The sequence below is a fragment of the Natrix helvetica genome (assembly GCF_964273705.1).
Source record: "Natrix helvetica genome assembly, chromosome: 7".
Lineage (NCBI taxonomy): Eukaryota > Metazoa > Chordata > Lepidosauria > Squamata > Natricidae > Natrix > Natrix helvetica.
This window is the reverse complement of record NC_138558.1, coordinates 30,707,681-30,723,893: the sequence shown is the minus strand read 5'-3', so window position 1 is coordinate 30,723,893 and position 16,213 is coordinate 30,707,681. Positions and strand designations below refer to the sequence as shown.

The window sequence follows — 16,213 nt, the reverse complement described above, 5'->3', positions numbered from 1 at the left end:
TTCGATTGCAAGGCGATCAAACCGGTCACTCACTGGAAAAAAGCCTAATGCTGGGAACGATTGAGGGCAAAAGAAGGGGATGACAGGGAATTAGGTGGCTAGATGGAGTCACTGAAGCAGTAGGCGTGAGCTTAAATGGACTCTAGAGGATGGTAGAGGACAGGAAGTCCTGGAGGAATGTTGATGGGTCGGATACGGCTTTGCAATTAACAAAATTCCCTTTCTGTTGGCTGAGAATTCTAAGAACTATTAGTTAGGATATTGAAAGCTGGAAGATGAAACTACAAAAATTAATAATTTGCTAATAATATTTGGAAGGAATCAAAGAACCAATAATTAAGATTTGTTGTATGAGTCCTAGTATATACTGTGACACACATCAGTCTATTTCCCAAAGCTCAGCAATTTAAACAATACTATTATTGAGCCTGAATGCAACAGAGCACTATGATTTTTAATACATAAGAAATCCTCCTCAATTTTACGCACATAATTCTATCTTTGATTTAATATTACATCTGAACATAGTCTATACAGCATGAATAGACTGTTGTATTGTTTTATCACATTTTAAAGTAAACAGTAACCATTTATGAAATAAATGCAGCTTTAAAAAAACAAAAAAGTTTAAAAGGGGAGCAGACTAGTATGAAATAAATTAAGAAACACTTTTAAAAACACTATACTTTTATTTCTTAGAAGTCCCATGGATGCATAACTTTGACCTGGGGGGTAGTCTTCTCTGATTAACATAAGGAAACATTTTGAAAAACATGCCTTTAGTGTGGTTTAGCATGTATCTAAACTCATTAAAATATGAAAATATTATTATTGTCTTTCTAAACTACAGAGATATTTCTTAGGATTTCTTAAACCAGCTGATCCTTACTCTTTATTGCGTTCTCCAGAGCAAAGCAGAATACATCACGGTTGCCAAGGCTGCCTGTTGAGCAGCGATTACAGATTAGATTAAATATTTGGCTCATGCTGCAGGTCTCCAAGACAGGTTATTATTAATAATAACAACAATCCTGTACATAATATTAGTTAGTATAATATTAATTAGCATATGTATATATATATGTGCACACACACACACACACACACACATACATGCTAATATCTATATCTATATCTATATCTACATACACTCACACATGTGTTTGTGCATGTGTGTATGTATATATAGAGAGAGAGAATGGGGGGAGAGAGAGAAATCTGCTAAATTGCACTATACATTTTCTACTAAAAAGTCATTATTCTTAGGGAAAATTTGCTTGTGCAGAATAAAAAGAATAAAATGCTGAAACAACAGGGAGAGAGGCATCTGAGCTGCACAGGAGCTGGAGTCGAAAGTGCCTCGCTCCCCAGATCAACATATGTGGTGACAAATGACAAATTTATTTTCCTACAGAGTTTGTGTATATGTAAAACTGCTGAAGTGCATCAAGATGTCAAGTGGTTTTTGTGGCCACCCAGGTTGCCTTGAAAGGGAACCAGATGAAAATATCGCTTTAAGCACTGGACAGAGCACTGAACTTTGCATGCTACACTATCAACCAGAATTGGGTTTTCCATATCAATAAGACCCCAATAACAATTCTATCTATTCTAAGAGGGGATAAGAGAATTATCTACCGTAAACGAAAACCTCCCAAATTAGAATTCCCACGACCAATCAAATTTAGTGTTCTCTTTGGTAGAGTGATATCTTTATTAATCAAAGTACTATTCTGAGATTTGATTGCTATTTCTGGAACTAAAAATGGCTGGACTGTAAAATATAATCACTTTAAAAATATTTGTCTTAAGAATACAACTTTGCTCTAAGAAAGCATATATAGTGTTGCAGTTTATTTCATTTCTATTGTCTTTTAAAGATTTAGCCATTTACAAAAGTGTACACATGTTTGTTTGTTGTAGTAAGCATGTTCAAAATTAACAATTACTTCAGCACAATCTTATGGATGAGGATCTCAAATCCATAAGAAGCTCCCTAATGCTCAGTATATAAATTCATCATTAAAATAGCAGGGCCCTTGTTGTTTTCTAAGAGCTGAATACTCATTTTGATGGAATTAACAAGTTTCATAGTTTTAATTACTGAGAAAAAAGCTTCAATAGCTGGCTTATTCAACAGAAATATTGACTGTCTTTCTGAAAGGAAACACAAATGTGTAGCATAGCTATTTAATTATACCAATCAGAAAATAAAGGCATCTTAAGTTGAGCTTGACAGATGTGTTTGTGCAGTATTCTTGGCAAAAGAGTAGAAATGATTTGCCACTGGCTTGGTTTTCTTTTTTTCCAGTCTAACTTACAGCCCTGGAATTTCCTGGTGGTCTCCCTTATAAGAACTAAAGCAGCCATGATCTTGCTTGGCTTAATTTCAATAGCTGTGCCCAACTTCCAATATCTACTTAGTGGAATAGGTTTGTTTTTATTATGGTGTGGAATTGATATCATGCATTTTAGTGTAATGAATAAAATATTCAATTTCCCAACATTGCTATTAGAATAACTTATAAGACATGAGTATCATGTTTCGCCTTTCTAAACATTCAGATAGCCATATGAATAAACCAAACATATGTATTTATAATATATTGGTGATAGTTGGAGTTGTTAATGAATTCTTGGTGAATTCCCAATTGATCTATATTCTGTATAGCCTCCATAGTGCTTTAGAGCACTCTCTGAGTGGTTTATAGAATCAGCATATTTTCCCCAACAATCTGGCTCCTCATTTTACTGACCTTTGAAGGATGGAAGGCTGAATCAACCTTGATAAGTTCTTCAGCAAGAATAGCTTTACCTTCTTCTAAAAGGAGAGGCAGGGGGGGAAAAAAGAATAGGAACGACAGAATGAGACAGAGTAAACTAGGAAGAGACAAATGATTGAAGCAGTGGTTCTAGCTTTAATTGTTACAGGTTATATCAAAGCTGTGCAAGCGTATATATTTTTGTCATAGATGCTATATGGCTGGAAGACAAATGTTCCTGCAGCCTATGCATTTGTAGATATTTGATATCATTAAGTGGGTTTACACTATTTATTCCACAAAGACATTTATTTATTTAATTTCAAATTCTCCCATTAATTCATTGTGTAGAATTATCCACGAATATTATTTATTGGCATTATGTACCTAAAATAATTCCTCATACATTCATTTGGCAATGTAGAGTCAATTGAATATATTAGATAGATTGATAGACATGTTGTATACGCTGAAATTTTACTGAGTATTCAAAGCATAAAACTGAGGACCTCCATGAATGATTTAGTTTAGGCTGATTATTTTCTGTGGACAAAAGGTAAATCATTTGATCACATACAGTACTATATTTTAGAGAAATATGTAATTTGTATCAATATAATTCACAGAAACACAACAGTTTTTCGTATAGATTGTGTAAAGTATTATATGCTCGTATGAAAAATATATTTGTTACTTTTACAATCAGAGAATCAGTTCCCAAATCATTTTTATGGACATTGATGGTCTTCAGAATACGTTGGCAAAACTATAATGCAATTACAACTTTGGAACATGTTTAAAAACAAACTCTAGCATGAAAGTAGTTAAAGGAATTTCAGAATTTAGTTCAATTTTCAAGGCCATTTTGTTCTTATTTTTGATTTTGATAACCTAAATACATTGTAATGTAAGAAAGTTGTAAATTCAGCAAAGTGAAAAGATAGATGGTTTCATTCCATCTGGTCAGTTGTTTTTCAGGACCACACGGACTGCATCTTTATGAATATTTCTGTTGATGGTTGTCTGGAAAACATCTATAAATAATAAGAACTGTAGAATGTTCAATTGCTGCTCCTTAATCTGAGAGTTTGGCATGAGTTCTAATCAGTTTTATTATTGATTTACGATGTGAACTTTATATAATATTATTAAATTCCTCAAGAATAAAAAAACAATGTGTCACAAATAATATATCTAAATATTTGGCAGGCTTTTATTTTTAATAAAAGATACCTATTTTTCCTTTGAAACATTTTAGAATTTTTAGAGTGGCATGCATGCTGTGAATTAAATGAAATAAAAACAACTAAACAAAAGTTGGAACAACATTATACCACCACTTTTTCTCTACATGCCTAACTTTTTTACTTTATTGTGTTCTGAAAAACACATATACTCACATTGGGCTCATTTTAGAATTTAAAGAAACGTCAGTGAAATAGGACAAATGTAATTTTTTTATTTTATTTATACTTCAAATTTCAAGGCTATTCAACTTCAGAGTCACAGAGTGACTAATATATAAAAGGATAAAACAGTAAAAGTAAATTTTAAAAATATAATCATTTGAAGGAAACATAAGATCCTAAGAAATAAATATTCTTACAATAGAATAATTTAAGAGTCCCAACAGAGATGATTTATGTTGTTTCTTAGTCTTTACAGATGTTTGGTTTATGAGTTATTTTTGGCATTCGTGCATCATGAAAGCTCTGTGTATAAGTAGAGTGGCATTCCAGTCACTAAGCATGGTAGTCGTTAAACAAGTCATTTACATGACCAGCTCTGATTTTACGAACATTTTAACCAGTGCCATTAAGTGATTCACTGTAGTTGTTAAGTGAATCATGTGTTTATTAAGTGAAACACACAATTGTTAAGTAAATTTGACTTCCCAGTTTGACTTTGCTTGTCAGAAACTGGCTGGGAAGACCACAGATCATGTTTATGACACCATTCCACCCATCAAGAAGGCAAGCCAGTTGCCAAATACCCAAATTGCAGTCACATGACCATTAGGGTGGTGTGATAGTTGTAACATCAATGATGGGTTATAAGTGACTTTTTCTGAGATTACTGTAGCTTAAAATCATTGTTAAACAAACACTCATAAAATAAAGACTACTTGTATATTGATGAAAAATTCCCTCATGAAATAATTGTAGGATACAAAAATGAACGGACATCTCTTATTATTTAATGTAACGTTTATAAATATGATGCCTATATTCAATATTGTTCAAAGCTTCTGTCCATAGATTTTGATATTAATGGTACTTGTCAGACTAAAACTTTTTGGTAATTGCTATTTCTCAAGACTTTCTAAATATATAGATAAATAAATTCTGCTGCAGAGATTCAAATGCTAATAAACCTTTTCTGGTCTTATTTTAAGTTGACCAACTTTTTTACAATGAAAAGGTGGACAAATAAATTGGAAAAAATATATCGTAAATAAAAGAAATATTTTATTCATTGCAACAATAATACACTAAAATATGATATATGCATAATAAAAACATTTGCAACATTTTATATTGTAATTATGCTTACATGCCTGTTAATTATTATTTAAATGAGTACTTTTCCATTGAATTAATATTTTTTGTCAATGTATTATCTTCTAACAATATATTGGAAATATCTGAACAAGAAATATCCTTCATATTGAATTTTACAGCAAGTGCTGCAGCTAGAGTATCAACATTCAATCTCGATTTCTCACTTGTCGAAAAATCATTGCCAATTGAAAAAAACTCTTTCAACTGCTGCATTAGTTCCAGGGCAGCACAATGTAAATTGAACAAGTATAAATAAATGTTCACATGGAATATGTTCATTTTTGAAATGGCTGAAAATATCCACCCATCTTTTATCACTTTCAACATGTTGATTTTCCCATTGTATTAATTTTTCAGAATTTAAATATACATTCAGTCTTCTAATTTCTTCAAAGAGACAATTGTCGTCTATTTTAATGTCTAGCATTTCTTCAGATAAAAATTCAACACAAGATTCAATATCTGTTCAATATACTTGCGATGAAGTAAAAAAAAACACCATTAAAAACTGTTTAATAAAATACATCACATAACGCGCAACAGATTAGCCTTCAAATATCAAAAAGGAGGACATGTAGGAGGACACTTTTCGAGGGAGGACGGAACTTACAAAAGAAGGACTGTCCTCCCTAAAGGAGGACGGTTGGTCACCTTACTTATTTGCCTATATTATTTTTCTTCTATAATATAAAGAGCATGCTTATGTACATTCTTGGGAAGAATATTTGTATTTTAAGAAATAACACATAAAAATTAGTCAGTGGCCTAGTTCGTACCTAATATACCAATTGCAAGAAAACAACTAAGCTTCGAGAGCACCGAAGACTTCACACATAATGCTAGTACTTCTGTTTCATTCCATTACACATAATGTATGAATTTTCATATCATATTAACTTATCATACTGATTTGGTTAACATTATGGTTTAGCAGTATGTGTGAACCAGAATGGTAGCTAGTGAAATGTTTCAATACATTCCTTTGTAGAAAAATCTAAATAGAAAATAACACAACTAATTTGCTAAACATCTCTTCTTTCCTTTTCAAAGGTTTGCTCCAAATTACTGCTGATGACTTTTGTTTCTACTATGCAAGAAAAGATGATGGTTTCTGCTTTCCAGATTTTCCAAGAAAACAAGTTCGAGGACCATCTTCTAACTATTTGGATCAAATAGAAGAATATGGCAAAGGAGAAGATTTAAGCAGGTTTCTAAAGATAAATATAATTAATTCACAAATCCTGACATCATAGCTTGATAATGTGTTGAGTCAGTTTCTGCTTATGCTCCCTAGCTATGTCATCCAGATGTTGATTACTCCAGTTTTGGCTAAGAAACTGTTCTTCAAAGTACTGAATTCTTGCATGATTCATACTTTACTAATGATTCATGAAATTGTTAGATCAAATATATTGCAGATGTCTTATCTGAAATCTTATCAAAGTTACATGTTAATATCACTCTTGCTTTCCTGATTATTCTTTCTACTCAATATTTTCATATTTTTTTTATTTCCACATTTTATTTACATTATTTATAATCTGCCTGATTTCACAAACTCCAAAAGGCAATGCAATCATTTATTATTAAAAATTGAATGAAAGCATTTAAATGTAGCGCAATTAAAAAAGATGTTTCTTAAATGTTTGATAATCATTGGAAATTAATGAAAATTCAAACGTTGCTTTTAGCAATGACAGCTTATGCTCATTGTGAGTATGAGTTTACAAAATATCCAACTGTGATTCAATTAAAATGTCCATACATTTATTCCAGACTCTTTTATCCCAGTTTTATTTCTGACTTCTATATTACGCTTTGTGAATTCATTTTAATATTTTAACAGAACAACAGCAGATTTTTTCATATAAAAGGAGGGAATGCTAGATTTTCAACTATAAAACCTTTAAAGCCAGATCTATTTGCCAAGCATGATATAACTCTCAGGTATTGCATATAATAATTTACAGCCCTTATCTAGTCCTGATTTCCTTAGAGCACTATTTCAAGACCTGTAAAAAAAAATCACATTTCATTTAGAACCTGGAATGATTACACAGTAATCTAGGGTCACCATATACCATTTCTATTTCTGGTTCAAGGTTTACATTTCCAGCAATTCTACATCTTTTCTTCTTTCTGTACGACCAAAATTCAGAATGATCTATATCACTATGACTTCTGTGTAAAGCATTTTGGTCCACAAGGCTATCAAAAACTAGAAAAACATTTTGGTAACATGTGTTTGACATAACTCTCTACAGTAGGTAGAACTAGGCAACCAATACCGGCAGGATATAAAAAGAAACCAACCAAATTACAAATTCAATACAACCAGTCCAAGACACTGTGGAGCAGAAATTTTGAGAGTGAGGAGGGAATGGGGATTTTGCAGTATCCTCCCCCTACCATGCCCACAAAGCACGCCCACAGAACCAGTAGTAAAAAAAATTGAATCCTACCACTGGATGAGACATATGGAGAATAGGGAATTAACATTCTACAGTATTCAGGAGATAATCCCAACCTTTCTGAGTGACTTTTCAGAAGAGAAGAGAAGACAGGAAACCATATTTCTTCTTTAAGTAAAATTATCATAGGAACGAACTATTTTTATGCAGAATAAATATGTTCATTTTTTCCTAATTTATAATAATGTGTTTCTAACTTCTGTACTATCAGAAAATTTCTGAACAGAAAGTTTAGGAAATAAATACACAAACAGAAGTCAATTGAAGCAAAAAGTTTAGGAAATAAATACACAAACAAAAGTCAATTGAAGCAAAAAGACTTTTTTTAGCAGATAGTATATTCTACTGGTAGAGTCATATTGCCACTTTCCAAAGTCATTATCTCCAGGTCCACCTATTTTTCCTTCAAACTTTCAATTTTATGTCCCCTTTTAATCTGCGTTAGGTGCTGTCTTTTTCTACCGCTTCTTCTTCTGCAGTCTTGCTCATTGTTTTTTTATGTGGAAAAAAACAGGCTCTGAAAGTAACTAGTTAAATCGCCAAACAATTAATATTTATTATTAATTCATCAAATTTATAAGGCCACCCAACATCATCAAAATTCTGGGCAGCATATGACAGAGCAAGAAACAATATAACAAAGAAAAGAACAATGCATGTCTAGAAAATAAATAAATAAAATTCAAATGAATATGTCCAAGCATGCAAAAGGCTTGCATTGCACTCCAACTCAATTGTTGGGGGAAACCCAAGTTTTAAAGATCTTTTCCATATATTCATAGTACGGAGTGTACCATTCTTTGGGTTGATGATGCTCCAGGCCCAGCCACCATGACAGAGAAGATCTATTTCCTGGGTCCAATTATGTTATTTCCATGTCTCGGTGTAAATTCCCATGGATAAAGCATCAACTGATATTGTATACCAGTGGTCTCCAACCTTTCTGGCTTGGTGGCCAAGCCGGGGAGGGGGGAGAGGCAGGCAAATGGAGCTTCGTGTGTGAGCAACCACCACTCACGCAGCCTGGTTCTGAATGGGCCAAGGCCCAATAGTGGATCGCAGCCTGGGGATTCGAGACTCCTGTTGTAGACAGTTAACACAAAACCTAGCTTATAAAAGAATGGCCAATCATCAGTTTAATTAGCCATTTTTTAAAAAGTGAAAGTTACTTTATCTTCAAATTGAAATATATCATGCTAAATAAATGCCAACAATATATCACATTTTGTATTTTTTGCTATTAAAGATGAAAATTAAAATAATGTTCTTGCTTGTTTGTTTTAGGAAACATAAACACAATTGCTTTTGCCTCCATGAAGTTGTAAGCGGTTTCAGGCAACCTGTTGGAGCAGTACATTCTGGGGATGGATCACACCGTCTTTTCATCCTTGAGAAGGAAGGATATGTGAAAATATTAACACCCGAAGGAGACATAGTCAAAGAACCATTTCTAGACATACACAAAGTTGTTCAAAGTGGAATAAAGGTTGGAATTCCTTTTATTTACCATTGGGGACTTCCTTTCTTTTAAGTCTAATTTTGTGTTACATTTTGTACTATTTCAAATTTTGCTTAATTTTAATTTTAGAAAGTAAATAATAAAACAGAATAAAAAGTCTTTTAAAATGAGGTTTTCATTTAAGTTAGTAGAAAGATAAATTGCTTCAGCCTAATGTTCATTAATCATGATTAAGATCCAACCATGGTTTGAACTCAGCTACTCAATCAGTCAACAGTTACGGTGCAGACTTTCCAAGTAAAATATTCAATTTTCTTTGAGCGTACAGCTATAAATGTGATATAGTTATGCAGTTTAGAACCAGATCATTTTCCATCTCAATTAAAATGGCGCTCTTTATAAATTATTTCTATGATATATATTCACCCTGTCTGTTATTAAATGCTGTTATATACAGAAGGGGGAGCTCTCACTGCATCAGCTATTTAAAAGGATAAGTCTTTGCTTATATTAAATTCTTCACTATTATTTACATATTGAAAAATTCCTTTTCCTCCTTAATTTTGATTGTATGTGTCACAACATATTCCTTTAGAAAAACCTATTTTACTTGCAAAATTAAGGCATTAACCTATGAAATTGGAAACTTTCATTAAAATAAATGGAATTGTTTTTATTAAATAATATTAACTGAAAATGGAATAGCTAAGTGAACCTGTTATACTTAGGTAAATGTATTAACAACTGAATGGTTTAGTAACTAAAGAACATTTATGAAAATGTATGTGCTATGTTAGGATTATCATAAAGCAATGGTATATTTTCTAATTCTAGAGTTATTTTTGCATGATTGCATCAAAAAGGTATTTACTTGAAAGTACTATCAAATATATTAGCTATTCTATTTAAAGTCTAGATCTGTTTAAAACAGCATGGTGTTTAAATATTGAGATAAAAATTGAGATAAAAATCTATATTCAGATTAGTAACTGCAATCTAATTTTATTTATATACCTCTTCATTAATCTGAGTAAAGAGCTTGCATTTTAGTATGTTATAAACTGTATGTTCCTAAAACTTGATTCCCGGAGACTTTTTTTAATAAAAGTTTTATGAAAGTGTTTGTTTTGAATGATCATCATTAGGTTTTTGTGATTAAACCTGATATGTCATTTCATTGTAGGCTGCTTTGTTAAAAGTAATTATGAAAGAGTATAGAAGTTGATAAGATCTATGAAAACAATTTTCTGTAAGAAAATTAACCTCTCCCCCTTAGGCAGTTTGAATAGTCATATACTGAAAAAAACACTTGGAAACTGACAAAGTGATTGTATAAAAATCATATTGTCACATGACCCAATAAAGTATCCTCCAGATGCATTGGATTACAACTCTCCTAATTTCCAGGTTGTATTGCTACTGACAAGCCATGCTACCTGGAATTATGGGGAAATAATTATAGCTATGATATTGTATGGAAATCAACCATTTAAAAAAGATAATAGTGTTTTAATCATAAATCATATAGAAACATAATGAAAGCATAAATCATCCAAGGAGAATGAGAGAACCTCCATGAAAGAGAAAACATATGTCAGGGAAGTGAGTGATACTGGAGAGAGACTGTTAAGAATATATGGCCTGGTCTCCTTGACCTCAGCCACCTTATGCACCCCTCCAAGCTATGAATTGTTTTTACATGTCACAATGGCTTAAATTTTAATAGAAAGTTTCCCTAAATCTTGAACTACATCTGCTCCTTTATTTCTTTCTACAGCTGAACGCCACAGTGAAGTCAGTTACACAAAGTGACTTCTACCTCTTTTTAACAAGCCAATACAATATTTCTATATAATTCCTTGTGTAATCTGAATAGTTTGCCACAATTTATTGATAAAAGCAAAGAAATATCATTCATTTGTGTGTGTGTGTGTTTGTAAGTTTTTTTTTCTCTTTTTCCTTTTCAATTACATATACCTATACTTTGGGTGTATGTATTTTTCCAGATCATGTCAATAAAATATGTTTATTAAAGTGCCAATATTGCACTTCAATAATTATGTTATAAAGAAAATGTAAATATTATTTTTATTTTCATTTATTCACATTTCATATATACAGCTCTATCTCATTTTTATTGCTGGCTAAATAAATATAGTAATAATTAGACAACATACTAACTATGTGATCTCTCAAACATCCCATATAATGGGCTTCTCTCAGGTATCATTGATAGGTCCTATCATGTGTGCACTTTCTATTACATGTTAAAAAGGTGCATCTGCCCTTCCTTCAACTATCTATGTATTTGTCACATAGGCATGCACTAAGTATTTATGAATGGATCCCAGAAGAACCGATTATCATGCCTGAAATGAAAACATGCAGTAAAAAATGAACGGAATGTCAATTCTTTCTTCCCTACTAGGTCATAATAAAATCCCTTTCTCCTTTCCAGTGATGGCGTTCAATAATGTAATAACATAGCTACTTATTATCTCCAATAGAAACTTCATACATGCTTCTTGAATGGAAGATCATGTATGCAGAGACCATGGTTAATTTGTGTCATATCTCTGCTCTTCGTTTAAGATTTTGGTATCAGATTATTGGAAGACAATCAAAATTTCCTAAGAACAAGTCCATAGCTATCATTTAGCACAATGCTAAGTGTGATTCACCTTATTGAAACAGAAGACAATGAATACACAAGTTACCTTCTAAAGTCATATTTCCTATAAATTCTGGAAGTAATTAAAATTGTTTCGGGAATCAACAGCAGTTAAAAATATGAAACTTCACAATGTTGTAAGTATTTTAGCTTATTTTTTAAAGGCGACCCCTTTAAATACTTGAATTATTCATTTTTAACAATTTAGGAATTTGTGGCTCTTTTATATTTTAAAATAAAGGGATGCCTTGCCATCTTCTCTAATTGATTGTCTACCGTAAGATCTTGAGACCACAGACTTAAGCACTGTTGAATATTTGTAATTTACATAGTATGCATTTTAAAAATATATATAGAAAAATAGGATCCCATATAGGACAAACAATTGTGTCAGTAGTTTTCACCAACATAGAGTTTACTGCATTTCCATATTATACACATAATCCAGTTGATCTGTTCAGAGAACAATGCAAAATATAGCCTAGATATTAAGTGTTTTTAAGATTCATAAATAGACTCATCTAAACTATAATTCAAATAGCAATTACAAAAAATAGAATTGCAGGTTTACTTTAAGCTACTTACTTGTTGAGCATTTCATCCCTTGAATTTGATAACATTCATATTCTGTTCACAAATATTATGATTGCTGAAAGAATGTGCAAATACAAAATAAGATGTAACATCTATCAAGTTATGTCTATACTCTGAGTTCAGTTAATCAGTATGAAAATATATCATATTGCATTGTTCCTTTCTTACTGACTTTTAAAAAATATTTTAAGCACCCATTTTGTTAAAATTAAGAAATAGGTTTTTATTAATTTATTAATAAATTTATATATCTGTTACTGTGAAAGACAGAAATCTGGTGAATGTCGACATTCACCGGTGAATGTCAACATTCACATAGTCGCTTGGTGTATGTCCGAAATATTTGCTAAATACCCTTATTTATGACTTACACTGAATACCTAACCCTAACCCTAACCCTACGTATTTGGTATGTGTTGACATTCACCGGTGAAAGTCGACATTCACCAATTTCTGTCTTTCACTGTAACATATCTACCTATCTTATGAACAGCCACTATGGGCTGCACAACAATCGGGTAAAAACAGCAAATGTAAAAACAACAGATGTAAAATATAAAAAGACATACTATAGTACATGTCATAAAGTTCATAAACTAGGTTTGAACAAGCTAAAGACATAATACTTTTAGCTGTCAATAATATATCTCGAGCTTTATAGAAATCTATAAATCTGAACAAGTTCACTCTGATGAACGCTACTGTATGTGGAACACTTTGATGACATGTGGGCAATATGTTTATGCTAAAGATTATAGAATGTTGATTTTGGGCCCAGTGTCTTAAGACTAGAAGAATGTCCAGGAAGAATGATGATAATTCTTTTATCATTTTACATGCACATGTGTAGGTTTAATGTCCTGTGTTTCCTCAAGAAGAATCCCCTGGTGCCAATGAACTGAGCTTAGTCCAAAACAAGTCTCTGTTTGGAAAGTATAGTTTTCATTGTGGGTGTTCTTGAAATTGTATGCTTTATAACCTGTTATTATGGAGATGTGTGTAGTATGATCAAAACTGCCAGTTTCTTTTCTGTGCACTGTATGAATTAGAGCTGCATCCCACACACAGTGTTAGATAATCTATGTTTCTGTTTTGTTATAAGTACAACTCAGTTTTGACATTCAGCTATTTAAGAAGTGTTCAGAATAATCTTCGTCTGATATGTAATTTGTTGTAGGCAGAAGGAGTTTTTAGTCAGAAAAAACAGGTAAATGACATGTCATTTAAAATATGTATAATTAAAGAAAGGGAAAGAAAGAGGAGAGAAAAGAAATCTAATAGCCACATCATGGCATCCTCTTGCCAACAATTTAAATCCAAAATATTGGGATTATGGGACTTAACCACAGCATTTCCTCGATGTATTTAACAACTTCCTCTTTAAAAAATGTGACTCTCATCCAACCCACTGGAGATCTTGCACAATACTAGTAGACACAAATTGCTATAAGATATCTAAAATTTCTTTTAGTCTCGTTTACTATCATCTTTTCTTTCGCCATTTTGAACATATACTACAGAAAGTAGAAGTACGTAGTTTTATTTCATATGATACTTTTATTGTTTTTTATATAATTATCATGGCAATTTTAAGTACACTTACTAGGGAGTAGGAATTATTGACTTCAACTAGTTTTATTCTTAAGTAAACAATGGAATTACAGTAAAACATTATTTTTCCAACAGATTTTTATTATAATATGTCTGTGGCCCTTTTAAATCTGGACATGCCCATCCTACTTATTAACCCTGTGCTAATTTCTTTCACTTTAGACCAATTAAAAGTCTTGTGTAGAAAAGGAGGGACAGAATTTTCCATTTTTCTTGCCAAGATGGTAAAGAGTAGTAAAGAGTGTATTGTGGTACTTAGTATCCTATTGGTGTGATTCTTTGCTTGTATGAAACCTGGAAGAAGCTGGAAATGGCTAACAGCACGTGGAGTTATTTTCACTAGTCATCATTTAGATGGGATACGGGTCAGCAGCTCCTCTGCTGCTCTGGATGCACAAGAAGATGAATAGACAAAGTTTACACAGATATAGGCTCATCATAGTCAAGCACAACTTCTGATGCTAAAATGAGAATCCATATAGTTTTTGCAGAAACAGTATAGTTTTTTTCCCCTCTATTGTTCTATTCTTGTTACTTTTTGATTTAGTTTACCTTCAGGCTTACAATGAAAAAAAATAGAAAAGATGTATGAGAAAGCAAACCAATAAATGCAGACATTTTTAGTGATATATAATGCAGATGTAACCAAAATCATCTTTCATTTGGTAGAAGAAGGTAATATCTCAAGCAGCAGATCCTAAGGCACATTGGGGCAGTGAGGTTTGAAGAAAACAATGCTTTGTCTGCTATATGGTTTCCTTTTTTACCTGTCTGAATATTAAGCAGCTTGTCCTATCAGCTTTGGAACATATGTTGAAGCAGAGGTGGTATTCAGCCGTTTCGGACAGGTTCACCCAAATCGGTAGTGGGGATCGCGGGTCCACCCCCCACTCACCCCCCTGCCCCAGCTCTATACCGTCCTATTTAGGCACATGTTCAAGCCACACGCGCAATCAAAGCACATGTGCGGAAGGCCTAACATGCTCATATTTGCAAACCGGTAGGGAAAGTAAATTAATACCATCCCTGAGTTGAAGGGTGACTAAATACTGACTCAGGAAGCAAAATGTTTTGCACTACTTCAGGCTGTAACTCTGCAGTCTTTTTTTTTTTAATTTATTTTTGCAACAGGTAGGGGAAATGGAAATACTTTCCCTTTGAAGAGTCCAAAGTTTCTGTCCCACATAGCTAACAGAATAACATAGCTAACAGAACAGCCTGTCTTCTTGTTTTTTATTCTATTAGAGCCTGGTTGCACAGCTCTAATGGAAGGTTATGATCAAGCGAATGCCGTTTCTGCCTCTAATGTTTATGCGGCTTGCTTAACTTGACAGGATAAATAATAGAAAGTTGATAAAGTCAGAAACAGCAGACTTTTTCTATTCTTCAAACCAAACACAAACTTCCAGTGATTAAATTAATACAGACATTTTGTAGTTCTAACACCAGGGAGGTCTGTTATGACATTGCAGAGGTTTATCTAATCTAGGAAGATCAGGTCTCTGAATTTACTTTCTTAAGGTATTTATAATGTGCTAGCCATCATAGTGCTTAGTGCAGATGTGTTTGCTTTTCCTTGTATGGCTGTTCATACTTGATATAATCATAGGGAAATCTTTCTCCTTCATGAACATGATGTGCATTCTGGCATATTTTCAATTGGCGGAGTTTCAGCTAAGACCCACAATAGCTCTCCAAAACAAATAACTTTGGCCCAAATTTGCAACTTCTGACCAAAATGCAGTGCAGCTAGAATATTTCCCTGTTGTTTTATTTGTGCAAAGAATGCAAAAGCCACTATATGACCGAAAGTTTGCACATAGATAATCATGACAAATCTGGAAGCAAAGAGAGTTTAAAAACAGTTTTAAAAAATATTTTTAAGAAATTAAAAATATGTCTTCAAAAACAATATTTTACTCCATATGGCAGGCTAATTACACTCCCCCAATCTGATATTGTTAGATCAGGAGTTCCCAGAATTCTTAACAATCGTGGCCAAAGATTAGGAAAAGTTGTAGTCCCTATTCAGACACATTTAAAACAACCCTTACCCATTGGCCTTAGCTAAATTAACTGTAAAT

The 16,213-nt window shown here is 32.6% G+C and overlaps 1 protein-coding gene across 4 annotated transcripts in view; it reads left to right on the top strand.

The window, feature by feature from the left end:
- HHIP (hedgehog interacting protein) overlaps positions 1–16,213 on the top strand; it is an 85,871-nt gene that overhangs the window by 25,119 nt on the left and 44,539 nt on the right. For all 4 annotated transcript variants that reach the window (XM_081959948.1, XM_081959950.1, XM_081959949.1 and 1 more), the window contains exons 3-4: positions 6,374–6,530; positions 9,079–9,280. In XM_081959948.1, coding sequence (XP_081816074.1) covers positions 6,374–6,530; positions 9,079–9,280 — 359 coding nt within the window. The remainder of the gene's footprint in view (positions 1–6,373; positions 6,531–9,078; positions 9,281–16,213) is intronic.